Below are 20,547 nucleotides of genomic sequence, written 5' to 3'. Positions count from 1 at the left end.
TAAAGAATTGCAAATCCAAGAATGGCAATCACTTTCTGTTCCCTCCGATCTTTGGAGGGATGAAAAATCATAGAGGCTGGGCGTGTCCTGGGAAAGTTTTCATTTAATTAAATAAATATATTTGTACTAAAATTAACCAATTTATTAAAACTAAAATTGAAATTTAATTGTTATATTATTTAAGTCCAAAATGTCTTTGAGTTGCTGCACTCATAAGTAAAAAAAAATATCGGAGTGCAAAGGTTTAAATAAAGTAAATTGGAAACAAAAAATTCATAAAATGGTAAATTCAGTTAATCAAAAATTTCCTTATAAACAACATTTTTGGTAAAGATGGTTTCCTGTCCTTGAATAAGCTCTCCCTGGTATGGAGTAGTTAAAACCTTTACTTTAACGTCACACGAACGCCGGACACTTGAAAAGGCAACATAAAGTTGTCCATGTCCAAATACAGACTCAGATAGGTAAATCCCTACTTTGTTCATGGTTTATCCTTGGGATTTGTTGATCGTCATGTTTAAATATGTCACCATGGTAACTTGCTGGCGTGCACGCTTTACCTCCTGTTTACTTTACAGGTTGTGTTGTGTTGTTTGGGCACCACCTACTGACTCTGGGAAGCCGCTGGGCTTGACTCTGGGGTGCTGAGGTGCTGTGCGTGTGTACTTTTGGCGCCACCTAGTTCCCTGATGGTGATAGCAGTGGATTCACGTGCTGAAGTGACCATGGTAGCGGATCCTGGCTTGGAGATATACATTGGTAAATGAAGGTTGTATATGCGGTGGTGTGCGGATTCGGGCGGTGGTTGTATTATGCACGGTTTGCTTCTGGCCTCTGGCATCTGTACATATATACATACAACCTTTGTTTAGTAATGTAGATAAACATACTTTTGGTTTGAATCTCTAACAGCCGGTGTAAATTTATGGTACTTGTAAAGATTATCGTTTTTTTTTTCTGTTTTTTTCTCTTTACGCTCCCCCAGCCCCCAACCACAATCTGACACTATTAGTTTTCAAATAAAGATGTGGTATAACAAAATTGTTTTACTGGGAATAACTCTGTATATGAGTGGTGTTTTGAGACAATGGAACTTGAAATTCAGGGAAATTACATGGAATTTTCTGATGTGGAGGAATTAAAGCTGACATACAAACGCTGGTGAATCATGCCTTCTTGGTATCTTGTTGTCACTTTAATTTTTTTTATTCAGTTTTATTCTTGAGTGTTCCTGCTCTCTCTGAATTAGCATGCACCTTCTGGTCCATGATGTCAAAGCTGCACTCACAAAAAAGAGAGATATAGGTATATATGGCATTTAGAATAATTTATTTTTTGACCTGTATTGTACATTTTGGAAAACTTTGTAGTAGTAGAACCATCACTGGGTCTTTTGCCGGTGCGGGAAGCCAGAAGAACCAGCAGCAGCCGGTATTTAGCCAAATATAACACAGTATGGATTTGACAGGTGCAGTGCTAAAAGTATCCTAATGTTAAATGAATCCCCATTAGATACTTAATGTTAGCTCATCATTCCAGTAAATATTAGATTTTATGTAATGCCTTCACTTACTGATTTGGCGGAGTCCTCTTCTTTAGCAGACTCGCCGTGTTAGTGGTCACTTGACGGGCAGTTTTCATTCTGCGTGTGTGTGGCTCTGTATTCCCTTTATGCTGCTAAAAGCCATTAAGCAGCTGACTTTGCTACAGTCATGAGTAATGAAATGGGAAAGGAAGAAAGTAGTCACAGTGCGGTGATGGTAGTACCTTGCTTGTTTGTGGAGATTGTTTTGTTGTTGTGTAAGAGTTTAGAAATAATCCCTGGGAATATGTGAAATGTAGGGAAAATACTTTATGTGTAGGAATAAGGAGAGGATCAGGAGGTGGATTTTATGCCTGGGTGTCTCCAATATTTTGGCAGAGCTTCAGCACAGGGATGAAAGGTTTTGGCTGTTATAGAGACCTTGGATCAATTATTCAACCTTTTTCTTTCTTCCATTATTTTTTGGCAGCTTTGGACTATGTACATTTTATGAGCCCTTGCCTGTTACTACTTTGCATGAATTGTTTTAATAATTTATCAGATTTGTCCAGTTTGTTGGATACTACTATTTTGTTGTGCTTGATTGTTGCGTATTATTTTTATGGATTGCTCTTTTCTTCACAACACCTTTGTTATTTTGCGGATTTTTTTTTTCTTTATCTCACCAACAAATACTGAAATAGGATTTTTTCCTGTAATAAATATTGGTGACTGATTTCAAATTTTTTTCTGCTTTATTTGTGTTTTGGGACACCTTGAGTGACGTCCAGCTGTGAACTACTAATGGAGACTGAGTTAATACAGTGTATTGTGACACACTGATGCAACATTATATTCTTACGGTTGTAGTCAGTGACCACATTTGTTTTTTGTTTTCCTTGATCTTGCCTAGTCTCAACGTTGTGGTTTATGGTAGTGTTTCTTTTGTACTCTAGGACATGCAGAGGAAAGAATAGTACAGAGAGGTCAGTTCCGCGCTATATTCAATCATCAAATTCAAATGTTAACAGTTCCCACACACCCAAGGACCATCCTTCCTACATTTCTGACATTTGTACCTGTTGCAATGTGCATACCTCTCTGTGCTGTGGTTCATATTACATTGAAGGAGCACCTGACACTACGTTTTCTTTCCTAGAGGAACCAGAGGTCTTGGAACAGAAGCTTGTCAATGTTGCATCATCTTTTTTTTCCATTGCCTTTTCTTGTAAGAAGCAACAAGTTCCTCTGTAAGGCGAGCCAAGAATACTCTTCTTTTCCCAGTAGGACCCATCCATGCCTTGTACAATACATGTGTGTTTATCACCGCCAGGTCAAGTATGTTGTAGAGCACAGCAACTGGCCACCTGTATGTTCCTGTTTGCACTGAATGAGCATGCGCCTTCTGGTCCATGATGTCAATGCTGCACTGAGCAGAAAAAAGAAAGAGACAAATATATTTGACATTTTGAATATATCATTTTATGACCTGAATAGTGCCTATCAGAAAAAATTGTGGCACTAATGAAACATTATTTTCATTCAGATACCTTCATGTGGTTGTGCCTAATCTCCACGTCATGGTGCATGGTACTTAGACTATAGTCAGACTTCTTCTTTTTGGGCACATACACCATTAGAATGGCACTGCCAGATCTAAACAACAGCGTGAAGTATTGCTTGCATACTGAAGTGACTTTAGCTGTAAGTGGAAGCTGCCGTCACACTTTATGTAACTGATCTTTTCCTTAATAAGGAGTGGCATTGCACATATACTTTGTCAGCATACCTATGTCGATCAAACACAGGAAGCTCTGCAGTCTACTTGTGACTTTACGCTGTAGGGAGATAAGTAAATAAATCAAGGTAAATAACATTCAATCTCTCTTTTATATAAGTACATCTAAATGTTTTTTTTATATAAAGACCATCAAAAAACAATATTACAGACAGAACTTTGCATGATACCTTGGTGAGTTCTGTAGGCCCTGCTGTTTTGTTTAAGGACATGTGTGTGGCAGATTCACTGGCAGCAGGATGACGCTCAGCTTCTTGCTGCATCCAAATGGTGCCATCTTTCACCTTTACTCTTGGTGTAACTGTGTTGTTCTTATGTGTGACTGGACGTTCCTTGCGTGGAGGGCTTTTGTTCTCTTTCTCCGATGTGAAACCTTAAGTTCACTTCAGTTATACCATGTCTTTATTTGAAAACTAACAGTATCAGATCGGGGAGAGCATGAACGTGACTGAGAGAATAACACTGAATAAATATAAATACGCTAACTTAAAGTACCATAAATTTACACCGACTGTTACAGACTCAAATCAAATGTATGTTTTAATTATATGATAGTAATAAAAATAGCAACTCACTCCTTAAAATGAGAAATGTTGGGAGGACCCGTGATCAAACCTAGAACCTCTTGATTATGAGACAGAGGTTGTTATCACTGCACCAACCAAGTGGACAAACCTATTTTGTACCCTAACCCAAATTCTTTTTCTTTGGTTATATTCTTGAATAGAAGCACACTTGTTTTGTTATACCTTTTGTGAAAGTATTTATTTATGATTTGGACTTCAGTCTTCACACAATATACACTTCTGGATGGATGGATGTCAACATCTTTTCAATTACTAATAAAACATGAAAAATCTCTGTTTCAGTTATGTGTTCAACATTTTCTGCCTTACATTTCCTGTCATCCTACATTTGTATAGATTATTATAGACATGGAACACACATGAAATGTATGCATTCCAAATAACGATATATTATTTACCCTATACAAAGCCAGGCACCCCACACCCAGATAAAGAGACTTTAGCTGGGAGAACTTCAGCTGTGTCGGTGGGGGATGGGATATCAGACTGCTTGTGATGATTGACACATTTGCAGAAACAAAGGTGCTGATGAAAGAAGTGCAAAGGAATTTAAGGAGGCCTGGGATTACGACTTTTTTCATAGGCTTCAGGGATTCTAATGTTAACTGTGGATGGTGTCTGTGTGGCAGTTCTGACTCTAGGATTTTCTAATAAATTTAATCTGTTAAGGAAGTTGAATGGTGAAGGAAATCAAAAATATCATATTTGATTTTGTTTAAATGTTACTAGTTGAATTTTAAAATATCAATTAATTAAAGAATCTGACTCATTTTGATATATACCTAATTTTAGTATGTAGTGTTTTCATTACTGCACAGTTTATTGAGACTGAAAGTGAAGACAGAGTTTTATTTTGGTAGTTGCAATGGCTCTGTTTCTACCAAAGTATCACAGTTCCGCCTCTGAATTTTATAAATAAACTTTATGGAAAATCAGTAAAAGTTATGTGATTGAGAATGTCCTTTGTGGATTTTAATGTAAAAAATTATCAGTTTAAATGATTGTGTTTGCTTGATTGAAATGAGTATAACATTAGAATGAAATCAGTGCAGTATATCCTTGACAGTTCCTCCTCAGGCACAAACACAATTTCAAGAGATTTGAATTTATTGTATGTGTACAGTGTTTTCTCCACAATTGAAATTGGCAGGTAGGCTGAAGGGTGTACACTGTTACAGAGTTGTCTGTGATATTTGTTTACTTTCATGCTCTGTTCTGATTCATATTCCGGCATTCCTTACATTGAATGGCTGTATTAATCTCCTTCACATTATGTTACATGCACAATTTCAGTGCATGTTTGGAATCTGTGTGAAAACCCAAAACAGTCTTGCAACTAATCACACAGCGTGATTAACCTATGGTCACAACTCCAGGATCTAATGAGCAGTGAGACTTTAGCAGCTACAGTTCTTAAATGTGACATGCCTTCTCTGTAAAACTCATTATAAGTTGTTTTGGACAGTGCATTTAGGCAATAATGAGGTTCCACCCCAAAGGAAATGGATTCTTGCAACTCTCATCCCCTTTCAATAATTCAGCTTATAATGAAAAGCAAAGAAGTGTTCAGACGCTTAGTTACAATAACATGTTTAGAAATATGATTCAATTAAAATGTATATGTCTTGTGATTCAATTTAAAATGTGTATGTACCTTTTTATTATAGGAAATCTTTTATTTGAATTCAGTTTTAAAATTATTATTCTTTTTTTATTGTGAGAAATATTCTTTGCATTTATTATCACAGCGTTTATTAATTTATTTGAACCTCTTAAGACCTCGGTCAGCAAACACTGTTACAAACTGATAAAAACTTTGCAAGGGAAAAAGTGGTGCATGTGATGTGCATGAATAGGTGATTGGATGAGGGCTTCCAGGAGTGAGTAAGTGAGTGTTCCTATTGAATTGTGTGAGGTGTATGAGAACAGTTGTCCTGGCCTGGTGTGATCCATTCTGGCCCATAGAGAATTTGCACTGTGAAAGTTTGGCCCTCGGACTGTTCAGTCTATCCATTAAGCATATTATTGGTATTGTTTTACCATATTGAATATTTCTTCATCTTTCTTGTTTGCAGATGCACAATGTGTAGTGGATATTTATGTGAACTATGACTGTGATTTAAGTGCTGCTAATATCTTTGAGCGTCTTGTAAATGACTTGTCAAAAATTGCTCAAGGCAGAAGTGGACAGGAGATTGGAATGTCATCTATTCAGGTATGAATACTATAAGGCAGTCATTTACATATTTTTTGTAGCATGTAGGGTACATAAATGTCAAAACTGATGGCATTAGACAAAAGTTATAAAATAAAAAAATCTCTACTATATTAATAGTAATCAGTTAATGTTGAGTTTGCCTCCGATAGTGTCTTTTAATAGCTAATCTTATTTTCTGCATCCCTTTATTCTTGTGAGAAATTCAGTGGTAATAGTTTGAACAGGGAAGACCACAATTCTTTGATCTCAACAAAACTTTTCAGCTTCATCTATATTTCTTAGCCAAATATGTACCTTACCTATCTATGTGTAATGAATGCTGATGAGATATGAAACATAACCAGTAGTCAATGTGCATGCTGCCATTTGAATAGAGAATAAGCTACTCTTTTGGGTTCATATATTTGTAAATCTGACTCTGAAGGAGTCCATGCCTCACCAGCCATGAATGTCACCACACATCAGTGCCTCAGTACTGGCAGCAGAAATCGTCAACATACAGTCTGCTGGCGCCAGTGGATAAGACCTTGTTTGTGCACTTGCATTACAGGTGCTCGTCTATCGAATATTTTCACTGTGTGGCTATCTGTGTAATGGACGTCGTTGCAACATGAACTAATCTCTCAAAATGCATGCTTGTTTAAAGCTCATCAGCAACGTGCTTGCACAGACTGGTTTCTTGGGTTGAAACATTTGATCTTGCTGATTGTACTCATTAGGCCACTTAATTTGTTTGATCATTGATATTCAAGCTGTGTTTAACGGCATTATGAACCATGAGTGTATTTTGTTGATTGAAACATAACTGGCATTGAAAAATGTGTAGGCCAGTATTTGTGGTATTGCAACAGAAAAAAAAAATAAAATTGTACTAATTTTATGTAAAAAAGCCAGAATTAAATAGAATTAAAACTGCAACTTTTAAATATAGAACTGAATAAATATAAAAATTGTTGACTCCACTGAAAACTAGAATGAAATAATAATAAAAGTTAATTTTATAAAATAAAATAAAAACTAAAACTACAATTAATATCAGAACTGAAATATCACTGCTCTCAAGGAGCCCTGTCATATGCTTTCTCCAGCTTATGCACTAACAACATTCATCATCACACCTCCAATTTCCAGCATCACAATCAATACCCTGTCTGACAATCTTTACACCTACAAAACACTCTTGACATGCTGTTCCTTTAGAGTAACACCTACCCCATTTCTTCTCCCATCCAAACCATGATAGAACAATTTGAATCCACCTCTGATCCACCTGGCCTTATTCCCCTTCCGTTTAGTCTCTTACACACACAATATATCAACCTTCCTTCTCACCATCATATCTGCTATCTCTCTCCCCTTATCAGTCATACTGCCAACATTCAAAATTCCTACCCTCAGTTCCACTCTCCTCACCTTCCTCCGGACACGTTTCCCCCCTCCTCTTCTCCTTCTTCGGTCAACAGTAGTCCATTTTCTGCCAGCACCCTATTGGCTAACAGTACTGGTGGCGGTTGTTGTTAACCCGGGGCTCGACCAATCCGTTATGGAAATTTGTATTGTTGTTCAGCATATTCCAGCCATCCATTATCCAACCCGCTATATCCTAACTACAGGGTCACGAGGGTTTGCCGGAGCCAATCCCAGCCAACACAAGACAGGAAATAAACCCCGGGAAAGGCGCTAGCCCACCGCAGGGCGTGCACACACACCCACCCCCACACACTAGAGACAATTTAGGATCGCCAATGTACATTATCTATCTATCTATCTATCTATCTATCAAGCCCTTTGATACTGTGGCCAAAATTGTTATGTTGTTGTGAGGTTTGTTCTCTGAAAGTGTTTTATCAGAAGTTAATTGCTGATAATGTGTTTTTTTTCTGGGTCATATATCTTGTCTGACTGAAAAATATATTGAGTGAATTTAGATGTCATTGAAGGAGCCAAGTTATCTTGGTTTTTTGGAGATTTTTGGCCTTTTTATTATTTTGCCAGCTGTAATCAATGAAGACCTTTGACTCAAAGGTGTATTAACTGAGCATTTGATAGTATAATATCTTGACCATACAAATATTAGACAATGCATTATACCTCTGCTGTTGCATAGCACGGTGAGTGCATTTTGCATAAAATGCTCACATTGATGGTTCTGACCATTTTGACTTCAGGGAAAGTATTGTATTCGTCCAAAAATTCAATTTTGAGATTAAGATAAATCTCAACATTTTAGATGATAACTTGAGTATGTTTTCACTTAACTCAACCAAATTCTGCTTACAAATTTTTAAATTTAGTATTAGGTACAAAATGTAGATTTCTATGAACTTTTGGGCTATTTCCGCTAACTGGAAGTGGTACTTTATGTTTTATTAATGCAGCTGCAGGGTCCGATTTATTCAACTGTTTTGTCTTGGTAGAGTAATATATTCCTGTACTTCCCCTTTTGTATTATTAATATGTAGTCTTTGTCAGAATGCCACAAATCTCCCAGACCTACCACTGTTTATAAGGTATTGTACCATATAACTTCTCCCCAATTTCCCTTATACATTTATAACCTCAGGCAATTTGGTGTAGTAAAAGACAAGCAGGATTTAAGTTACACTTTAACACTAGAATTACCAGAGCCTATGGGAAAACTCGTAAATCCAGCCCACCTTAAATCCATTCGCACCTCTCCGTCAATGTCTTTTGTCCTGTAAATGTGCTGATTAAGACAAGCAGCAAGCAGCCGGCTATTCCATCCACCCACTGACTTAGAACATGCACAAACTTCTCCCAGCTCATGCCTTGTTTGACTATCTGGGAGTGAACTGCTGGAGTTTTAGAGTGGAAATAATAGTTTGTTATTCAGAACACATGCATTTCATGTGTGTTCCGTTTCTGCAGTAATCTGTGTAAACACATTGCTAAAACAGAAGTTTTTCATATTTTAGTACTAATTGTTACAAAATGTAGGCATAAACTATAGAATGTGTGAAGCCTGAAGTCCAAAGATCAAATAAACACTTTCACAAAAGGTTCAAGGACGATACAACAGCTTCCGTGCCGTATCGGTAAGATTTGCTGACTTGTAATTAAGGGGCCACTGGTTCGATCCCGACTGTCTTCTATATTTGCCGTTTTCAGTAGTGAGCTGCTCTTATTGTTAATGTTATACAGTACACACATACATTTGGTTTGTGTCTGTAACAGACTGTGTACATTTATAGTGCTGTACTTGTAAAAGTTACCTTTTTTTTTCACTTTTATTCTGTCACTCACGATACATACTACCGCCCCTCCACCCAGGGATCTGACGCTGTTAGTTTTTATTTGAAACTGGGAATAACTGTAGATGTGAATGGTGTTTTGAGGCAATGGAACTGGACATTTTCTGATCTGGAGGGATAAAAGCTGACACACAAATGCTGGTGATTCTGCGTTCTTCATATCTCACCGTCACTTTTTTATTCAGTTTTATTGAGTGTTCCTGCTCACGCAGAATTAGTATGCACTTTACAGTTTATGTTGTCGATGTTGCATCCTCCTTTTGTTTTTCCATTGCCTTTTCTAGTAAGATGCGATGATGAAGTTCCTCTGCAATATGAGCAATTAACACTCTTCTTTTCACAGTGGCCCCCGTGCTTGTCTTGCACAGTACATGTGTGTTGATCCTGCTGCACTGAATAAGCTCATGCCTTCTGGTGCAAGATGTTGATGCAGAACAGAGGAAAAAAAGAAACAAGTATATGGGACAGTAATGCAATATTATTTGAAAATGAATAGCATCAGATCAGGTGTGAATTCATGCTGGCGCTGTTACTTAGAGTCAGATCAGGAGAGGCAGTGGGGGGCGTATTAGAGAGTGATCATGATTGAGAGAATCAAGCTGAAAAAAGCTAACTTTTACAAGTACCATAAATTTATACTCAATGTTCCATACATTTGTCTCTTTCTTTTTTTTTTCTCTGTGCTACGTCGACATAGTGCACCAGAAGGCGTGAGCTTATTCAGATCTGCAGTATCAATGCACATGTACTGTGCAAGGTATGCACGGTGTCACTGTGAAAATAAGAGTGTTCATGGCTCAACTTGCAGAGGAACTTCGTCGTCGCATCTTACTATAAAAGGCGATGGAAAAAGAAAAGGAGAATGCAACATCGACAAGTTTCTGTTCCAAGACAGCCGCTTCTCCAGTAAAGTAAACTGAATCAGTGTCAAGTGCCCTTTCAATGTAATAGAAACCACAGCATAGAGAAAAGTATGCGCATTGCAACAGGTACACACGTAGTAAATGTAGTAAGGATGGATCTTGCAGCACAGAGATAAAAAAAAGACAAATATATGGGACATTGGGTATAAATTTATGGTACTTGTAAAAGTTAGCTTTTTTCATTTTTATTCTCTCAGTCAAGATCACACTGTAACACCCTTCCCCCCACCTATCTCTCCACCTCTCCGCCTCTCCTGATCTGACTCTAAGTAATAGCACCATCGTAAATTCACACCCGATCTGATGCTGTTCGTTTTCAAATAATATTGTATTAGTGCGATGATGTTTTCTGATTGGTACTATTCAGGTCATAAAATAATTTCTTCAAAATGTCACATATATAGTCTCTTTCTTTCAGGTGTGTGATAGAAACCACAGCATAGAGAAGAAGGACTGTCCTTGCGTGTGTGAGAACCGTTAACGTTTGAATTTGATGATTGCATATAGCGCTGAACTGACCTGATAAAAGGTTATAAAATGAATAATTCCAAATATCATATATACCTACTGGTCTGTTTTTTGTTTTTTTTTTTTGACATCATAAATCATAAGGTGCATACTAATTCTGCGTGAGCAGGAACACTCAATAAAACTGAATAAAATAAATAAATAAATAAAGTGACAGTGAGATACGAAGAAGTCAAATTCACCAGCGTTGGTGTGTTAGCTTTTATCCCTCCAGATCAGAGAATGCCCAGTTCCATTGCCTCAAAGCACCACTCACATCTACAGTTATTCCCAGTTTCAAATAAAAACTAACAGCGTTCAATACCTGGGTGGAGAGACAGTAATATGTATCATGATTATGAGTGAGAGAATAAAAGTGGGAAAAAAAAGGTCACTTTTACAATTACAGTACTGTAAATGTACACGGTCTGTTACAGACACAACCCAAATGTATGGGTGTACTGTATAATATTAACAATAAGAGCACATCACTACTAAAAACAGCAAATACATGAGGCAGTGGGAATTGAACCGGTGGCCTCTTGATTACAAGTCAGCAAATCTAACCGGTACGCCACAGAAGCTGTTGCATCGTCCTTGAACCTTTTGTGAAAGTGTTTATTTGATCTTTGGACTTCAGGCCTTACACATTGTATAGTTTATGCGTACATTTTGTAACATTTATTACTAAAATATGAAAAAGCTTCTGTTTTAAAAATGTATTTACACAGATTACTGTAGAAATGGAACACACATGAAATGCATGTGTTCTGAATAACAATCTATTATTTCCACTCTAAAACTCCAGCAATTCACTCCCAGATAATCAAACAAGGCATGAGCTGGTAGAAGTTTGTGCACATTCTAAGTCAGTGGGGAGATGGAATAGCAGGCTGCTTGCTGCTTGTCTTAATTGGCACATTTACAGGACAAAAGACGATGATGGAGAGGTGCGAACGAATTTAAGGTGGACCGGAGTTAAGATTTTTCTCATAGGCTCTGGTAATTCTAGTGTTAAACAATGTATTATTCATTATATTCATAAATAATAACAATATGCAAAGTACATTTGAATACTGACAACCATACAACCTGATAAATGGTGATATGTAGTTTCAGGAGGCACACAGACTTGTTAGTTGCTTAAAATGTTTCTAGTTCATTTGTAGTCAGCTTTCTTTAGACCAGTCCGCATGCCTGTGTCAATATGTCTGCTGAGCTGTGCTCTTCATTGTGTTGTCCCTTTCAGTTCATGGTGAGAGATAGTCTTTCATCAGTTTGGTAAGAGAGAGCGAGGTAAAGCAAGCAAATTTATAGGTTTTCTGTCCAACCCCTATAGCCAATAGGGCGTTGTGGTACTTAAAGGCTTTTGATACAAGACAGTTCCAAACAACCATACTTCAGACCAATGGGGTAGAGAACACCTTCACACTTTCCCCTATGAAGCTTGGCAGTTAGGCAGCCTGGCTTTCCAGTGGGAGTTGACTAAGAGACTTTAGCAGAGAAATAGTGCCTCAACCTTGACGTAAAATTCCTAACAGTTGGTAGAAGGGGTTCTTAAACCATGAAACCGTTGCTGTTATTATCAATAATGTAACACCATCCATCCATCCATTTTCCAACCCGCTGAATCCGAACACAGGGTCACCGGGGTCTGCTGGAGCCAATCTCAGCCAACACAGGGCACAAGGCAGGAACCAATCCTGGGCAGGGTGCCAACCCACCGCAGGACTAATGTAATACTAATATTACATTGCTTTGTCTAAGTTACAAATAAAGACATAAAAAATATTGATCAACTTGTGTGCAAAATTTCACATCACATCACTCCACCCCGATAAATCTTTTATACAATGTCTTTATATTATAATTAAACAGTCTTAACTGTTTGAATAGTCTGTTGAATAACTTGTGCTTTGATTTGCAGTATTTGCTCTCCCAGTGTTAAAAGTTGTGCGTGACCATTTGTCCATTACATATCTTCTTTATTACAAACACAATCTGAAGAACTTGGATTTGCTGCTGATGACTTGTATCTTCTCTGACTTGCCTCAACTGTTTCTTTAACTTTCTGCAGTCTTCATATTTCATCAGATCTGGTTGTTCAAAATGAGACAAGTCCATAACTTCCACTAAACTATCCATCCATTCATGCATTATCCAACCTGCTATATCCTAACACAGGGTCACGGGGGGTTTGCTGGAGCCAATCCCAGCCAACACAGGGTGCAAGGCAGGAACAAATCCCAGGCAGGGCACCAACCCACTGCATCCACTAAACTAACCTACTGCAATTTAAGACTATTGTGTGAATTCTTTTCTTAATCTTTACTGGTTTGGTGTCTAACTGCTAATTAGACCCCTGTCCCAAACTATCTGTTTAAGCACATGCAGCAGTACAATTAACATCAAAAATTGACAGGTAACATACCACAGGTGCCAATACAACCACTTCTGCCCGAGTTTAAGCACATGTGCCATTGGATAAACTGTTCACAAGCCAACATTTGTGGCCCCTCTTCACTTATTTGGGGTTGACTTAGTTGCCTCTTGTGCTTTTCTACCCTCAGGTTCCACTCCTTGGAATACAAATTTGCTGCAGTAATGAATAAACCTTATTTTTAAACTATAGCTATTGTGAGTAGTCCTGTTGTTGCATGACTTGTTACTCACTTGAACCCCAGTAAGTGTCTTTTTCTTGCTGTCTCTTCAGTTCTTCTTCATGTCTTTGTCTTTGCCTTTGGTCTTTTCTGCTTTCTTTGTTCTGCTGTTAGGGCAGGTCTACAAAATGGATGTCCATCTCATCTTCATGGTTGTCGACCGGGTGCAAACACTCAAACTGCTTCTGGGCATTTTTTGGAACAGCTTAGCCATTAGTGCCACTCCACTCCAATGTGCTAGTTGTAACCTGATCTCCTGCATGGAGTTTACTCTGCTGATTACCTTCACTATTTATTACCTGCACCAACCCAATGTCCGTAAAACCTCACAATAGAAGTAGCACTATTGCAAAAGGTCAGAAAATTGAAACAGAAATAACTATTTTCCCTTTCCTGTCCTCCTGCGCTACCCTTCTATTTGTTTGTAATTGCCTGTATGTCCTTTTATTGTATGGTAACTGCTACCTGAAAGTGTGGGCTAAAACCTCTCTAAAATCCAATTGCCAAATCCAGCATCTCTCCTAACACTGACCTTTCTTCTTTACTCAAGACTAGCTCACTTTTCTGTATTTTATTGCAGGGAGTTTGATATGCTGTCTTTTTAAACAACTTGGTCAGTCAGGTTTCGAATTACTGATCCTAAGTGTGTCCGTGTTTTAATTAAAGCCGGGCCTAGCAGAGCTATTAGGACAATCACACCCCTGTGCATTCCTGACTTGCTGCCTGAGCTTGTAAACCTTCCTGCTGCACCATCCCCCATCCTTTGTTCTTTGGCTTGTCCTGTATCATTCAAACCAACTCCTAAACTGATGTACTTTCTTTCCAAGTCAGTCATTCTTGCACTAGTGTTTTCAGACCTTTCACACATTAGCACTTGAATTACTTTCATTTCCATTGTTCCTTGTTTGAATTCCACACTTTCTTCACTCAGTACCAACATGCCATTATCCATTTCATGCCCTTCAGTCAGCAATTGCCATTCAAACTCACCAGCTCCTCTGCCTTCTGTCTGATTTCTTTGTCATAAATCAAATTTCGATGCAGCACTGGTTACCTTTCCTAACAGAGGTGAAATATCTGTCGGTGTAGCATGTTCTTTAAATACTGGACAGTCCTCAGAATTATCTGGAGATTCTGGTGCAGTGGACAATAATGGAAGGAAACACCCTCTCTATTTTCCCTTCCTTTCATCCCTTTTCTTTTCCTCACACTCGCATTCCCACTTTTTTTCTGAGCACTCATCTGTCTCGGGTAAGTCACCCACCCATGTTTTAGGGTTCCAGTCAGATCCGGTTATTATTGCCCTAACTTTCACCATGGGTGGTTTACACTCTCTTCCCCTGCTTTCCCAGCTTTCCACTTTAGCAGTAGGTGTTCTACGTGCTAACCCTTCACATGTTTCACACCAACTGTTACATCTCTGAAAACTTTCACACAATATTCCACAACTTTGATTTCCATCTACTTTTTCTTTTTCATACTGATCTTTCTTATTACCAGTAATACAAGAAAGTAAACCTTGTTTAACAGCATTTGTCGTCTTTATACCAGATTTCTGTTTTTCCTGATTTTAATCCTTCCAGCCCCGTCCCTTTTGTGGCATCCCCAGCTCAGCTTCTGCTATCTCTACCTGCACTATAGGTTTCCATTTCCTAGGTTTAGCCTGCTTTCTTCTGCCACTGCACTGGAAGATGGCTGACTTTAATGTAAATTTAGGCATTTCTGAGCCCACAATTTTGGCAATAACATTTGCCAAATTCATTATGGGTTGGCCTACTTTTGCCCCTGTAAGCAAACATACACATACATACACAAAGATCCTAAACAAATAAGTGCTGTATGAAAGACAAATGCATGTCCCACTACTCCTTAGCAATTTAATTAGGACTCATTACCACCAGCAGTAACAAACAAGCGGGTGTCCTCGTGACACACATGAAGTCTCTACACTTTGTTGGTTATATTCCATTCACCAACCAAACAATGTTTTTCCTCCATCGCATTTGTACACTGGGTGCTATTTTTCACTTGAGAATGAGAATATTAATACTTCATTTTTCGACATCAGTTCATTGTGTATTGTATCTTCACTGCTGAATTTAGCATGTTTAGCTGTATGGCATACATCAGGGGTCTGTTCCAGAAAGAGAAATTAGGTATTCCTGGATCTCAAAATTAATCCCGGTTTTCAATAGTACTATTCTGCATCAGCAGTCTAGCTGTTGCTAGAGCACTATATTTCAGTTAGCTCATGCAACCCTGGATAAATTGATATATAACTAAACACATTCACAGCAACATTTACAAGCCCCTATGAAGCAGTAAACAGCCGATCAACCAAAATGGTGGTTGTCAATTTTTGTCTCAAGAAGACAGCCCATTGATGTTGGGAGTGTGTGCCTGTGTTCTCATAATTCAGTTAAACTCTTTTGACCGGAATGCATACCAGTAAGGTGAGGACTTTTTTGGACTTGGGAGGAATAATTGAGTTCCCAGAAAAATAACTTCTGCACAATGATGAGGAGGTGCTTTATATCCATCCTGCTTTAAAATCTCCTCTGTCCTCATGATTGGGCTTCAGTGAAAGAAAGTGTTTGTGTGTATTAACAGATGCCCTCTCAAAGTTAGGTACACTTTTGTGAGCAGTTTGATAATATTTGAGGTATCTCCAGTGTTATGGAAAAGGGTGTCACTAGCAAAAAATAAACGCATAAATAAAATAAAGGGTAATGTCCATAATTTGTATCAGTGTCAGATCACATCCTTGATGTGTTAAACTGAACATGTCATGTTTTAGCTGGTTGCTCACTTATATTTAACTCTTGGATATAAAATGCTAACATTAGTCTTTTTCCCACCACAGGAAGTTTGTTTTCAGGAACCAATGAGTTCTATATGATGTAGACCCTGGACCCATTGCATTCCCTGGCCTCTTTTGTGCATTGCATCTCTTTCAAACAACAGGAACTGCAACCATTCTACAAAATATGTGATATGCAAAGAAAATGGATGTGGTGTAAAGTGAGGCGCCATCGGGAGTTTCAGTGGCAAAACACAGATCACAAGATACTTATACATGAAACTGCAATTATATCTATATATTGTGGAACGAGCCCCAGACACAGACAGGCAGACATCATTTTGTCACCCAACACACACATTTATTTCAAATATTTACAGTTCAGTGCACAACCCAGTGCTCCTGCACCAATCCCCCAGTCTAAGCCTCTCTCTTCAGTGCCTCTTCTTCTGGCCGCCTCCACTCCTCTCCAGCAAGACTTTTTCCACTCCTTACCCAACACCAGCCATCATATGGAGGGAGGCGGCCCCTTATATACATCCCGGGATGGGCTCCAGGTGCTTCCCGACACTCCTCCGCCAACACTCCCCTGTGTGGCGGAAGTGCCGGCTGCACACCCGGAAGCACTCCAGATGTCCCGGTCTTCTTCCCCCCAGCACTTCCGGGTGTGGCGGAAGTGCAGAGGCCCAGGGCTCTCCAGTCACCAGTGCACCCCCTGGTGGTGACCATGGGTCCCTACAGGGTTGAGATTCAAAGCTCTTCATCCGTGGTCGCCAACACAACCAGGGCTCAAGCCCTCCTACGGTCCTCTTGGGCGTCCCAGCTGGGTACCACCCCCAGCCGCATGCACAATATGTACTGTATACATAATGTAGAAATTATTACTGAGGTGTATTTTACTAGCAGCTTACATTTATTGCTGCACATGTTTTTCCTCTGTACATTTGTAAATTGCAAGTTTTTGGTGCATTCTTTTGTCATGCTGGTTTCACCCTGCTGCTTTAGGGGTGTGATCTGCCTCCTACTGTGTTTCCCCGAAAATAAGACCGGGCCTTATATTAATTTTTGTTCCAAAAGATGCACTAGGGCTTATTTTCAGGAGATATATTATATTTATTCATGTACAATAATATACATTTAACCAAATTCAGTCATGTCATCTTCTTCTGGAATATGGTCATAATTCTCCACATTCAAACCCTGAATTCCAGCCTGAATTTCTTGCTACTCCAGCCGCTTTGAGGATCCTACGGGATCGATATGACTGCTTCGATGTTTGATGAATGGTTCAATGTGGTGAAGCAAAATGCCGACATACAATTGTATTCATGTTGCCTTTATATTCAAGTGTTGTTTATTCGCCATTGTAATGACACAATACATTTTAAAAGTCTCACATACCATTTTCTGTGTTATCTTTTTTTTTTTTTTTTGCACTCTCACTACAGCATATCATAATGTATAGGGTAGTCCACATCTAATTATGCAATATTCATTACGCTATAACTTATTAAGTTTATTACATAGAAAATCACCCGAAAATCCTTGACCATTGAGAAGTATGCGAACTGATGACATGAAGAATCATCTTCGTGCCAAACTGGAATCGTCCCCACATAAATCAAAGTCATCCAGACGATCTGGATTTGCATAGTTAGATCTGGAATACCCTGTACAGTGGAGTATTTCAGCCATAGAGGAAAAAAAAAGGACATAATGAAAATGTCTATTTTTTTGATTAAAGTGGAAATTTTAGCTTTAAACTCGAAATGTCCACTTTAACGTTGTAGTTTACTTTATCATTAAAGTAGACCATCGTAAACGTCATCTTAAAACTGACCCCACTGTTAACAAATTATGCACTTCTGAGGCTTCCTCCTGACCTGACAGCAGAGGCAAGCAGCAATAGATTGCCACACAGAGCACATTAAATTTATAATATTCCAACTCTCTGCACATTTAGAATTCTTAGATTTACGGTATACTTGATATCACTTTCATGATGAAATGCATTAAAATATGTTTGTTACATTTTACAGATAAATTGTTAACTTTGTTTAAATAATGAATATTGAGTTACACATATGGGGATGGCACAGTGGCAGCGCGGTAGAGCTGCTGTCTTGCAGGGAGTCACGTTGCTGGTGTTCCCTGCCTGGAGTTTGCATGTTTTTACTGGTGGGTGTCCACAGTGTGCTCAGTTTTCCATCCAAAGACATGAAGGTTCTGGGATTTGTTGAAGCTACAATGATGTCAGTGTATGTGTGTGCATATGTTCACCTTGTGATGTGCTGATACCCCATCCAAAGATTTTGTTTCTGTCTTGCGCCCGAGAGCTTGCTGGAATGGGCGCATCCTTGAATTGATGGCTGTAATCATTAAACATTCTTTTCAGAGATATTGTGGCAAGTTGTCCTCAGAATTTAGTGGATGTTTCGGGCACGCGTGTCACATCGCGTTAAGTATAAACCCGGCCTTGGGTGCATTACTTTTCAGCCTACGATCTTGACTAGGGCTTTATTTTGTCGGTAGGGCTTATATACTACAGAGCAGCATGAAAATCATGCAAGGGTTTATTTTGGAAGTAGGTTTTATTTTCATTGAAACATGATAGAGATTACATTAGAAAATTCTATACAAGAAATGGCCATTCAGCCAACAAAACTCACCAATCCTGTCCACTTAATTCTCCTAAAAATACCATCAAGTGTAGTTTTGAAAATCCCTAATGTCCTTTTGTCTACCACACTACTTGGTAGCTTATTACAAGTGTCTATGGTTCATTCTGCAAAGAAAAACGTCCTAATGTTTGTCCAAACTTAACCTTAAAACATGCCCCCATGTAGTTTCTATGGGTTACATTTCCTGAAAGATGAGCATATCACAGCCAAACGTGGAAACAGTCTTTTCCTAGCAAAGCATAACTGAAATAGCACATCAAAAGACGAACATACATCAACCAAACATGGAAACAATTTTGTGCTGACAAAGTATGAATAAAAAATAGCACTCTGTTGCGGCAAAACATATGGTGACTGTTTTAGATCACACTTGCACTCGTATAATAGTCTGCTATAGGAATTCCCACTTGTCCTTTTCAATCTCCTTAAGTTGCTTTCATTGTAGTATTAATTTCTCTATGTCAGCTACTTGCATAGTTTGGATAGCTATAACGATGCAGTTTATTTTGGTTTGAAACTTCACAAAACACAGTGACATTTTTGTTGTTAACCCTTTATTGACTACAAAACTTTTGTTTCTTTTCTTCATTTTGTCAGGAATCATTAACACCAGTCTGCCACATGCTATTCATGCAGTTGTAGTCAGTTAAGAACATGGATGGCAGAAGCAGGTCATTTTGAGGGCAAAACAGGCTAAAGTAAAAGAAAGCAGCCAAAAAATTATGTAATTCTGAATTTATATTCAATCCTATTTTCTTTCAAACCCATTAATGGACAGTGAGTGCTGTATAACATCATACAAAGTTTTAAAACCTTATTTTAGGGGACCTCCCAAAATTGTGATTTTTTTTTTTTTTGGCTTTTAATTAGTCCATAGGAGTAATTAGTGTGTCCTGAATCCTGTTCTGTCATGGACCGTTTTCCTATGCAAAACATGATGTTTTAATGAAGCTGCTGCAACATTCCCTCTACTGCGATAAGAGTTTTAATCGTGAATGATGAAAACATGGGGCATATAAACCCTGTTACCACAAATGTGACTCAAACATGGTCTAGTATGAGCATGGAAGTCCAGATTTAAAGTCTTATAAAGAGAATGGAAGAACAATAAGAAATAATTTCACAATTCTCCATTATCTCAGATTTCTTGTTTAAATCGACAATTTCCATTGATGTCTGTGGCTCAAAGAAACTAATCTTAGACAATTTTCAAGATTTAAATTATTATGGATTATTATTAGTGCATTGGAAAAAGGAATCAGAAAATGTTTGTTTTTAAATATACCTCAAAGTAAGATATAATAAAATTACATTAAAATTAGTAAACTTAAAATAGGAACAAGCAGACTTAATATATTTTAACACAGTTATGCCTCCTGATTTAAATCTTGCAATAAATAAATAAAAGCATTTTAAAGAAAAAGAATTCATATACAACTGTACCACTAGTGTTGTGATTTTATTTGGTAAGAGAACACGGGACCGTTTGTCACAATTAACAAATATAAAACTACAAATTAGCTACTTAAAAAATAAAGCAAATTTCTTTAAATTCCAAAAGGAATCAATAAATATTTTT

The 20,547-nt window shown here is 38.1% G+C and overlaps 1 protein-coding gene across 1 annotated transcript in view; it reads left to right on the top strand.

Annotated features, from left to right (window-relative positions):
• LOC120514612 (brefeldin A-inhibited guanine nucleotide-exchange protein 2-like) overlaps positions 1-20,547 on the top strand; it is a 570,108-nt gene that overhangs the window by 33,516 nt on the left and 516,045 nt on the right. The window contains exon 2 of the mRNA XM_039735092.1: positions 5,983-6,122. Coding sequence (XP_039591026.1) covers positions 5,983-6,122 — 140 coding nt within the window. The remainder of the gene's footprint in view (positions 1-5,982; positions 6,123-20,547) is intronic.

Source organism: Polypterus senegalus, chromosome 14 (genome assembly GCF_016835505.1).
Source record: "Polypterus senegalus isolate Bchr_013 chromosome 14, ASM1683550v1, whole genome shotgun sequence".
NCBI lineage: Eukaryota > Metazoa > Chordata > Cladistia > Polypteriformes > Polypteridae > Polypterus > Polypterus senegalus.
Note: the sequence above shows the minus strand (reverse complement) of the source record. Positions and strands in the feature narration are given on the sequence as shown.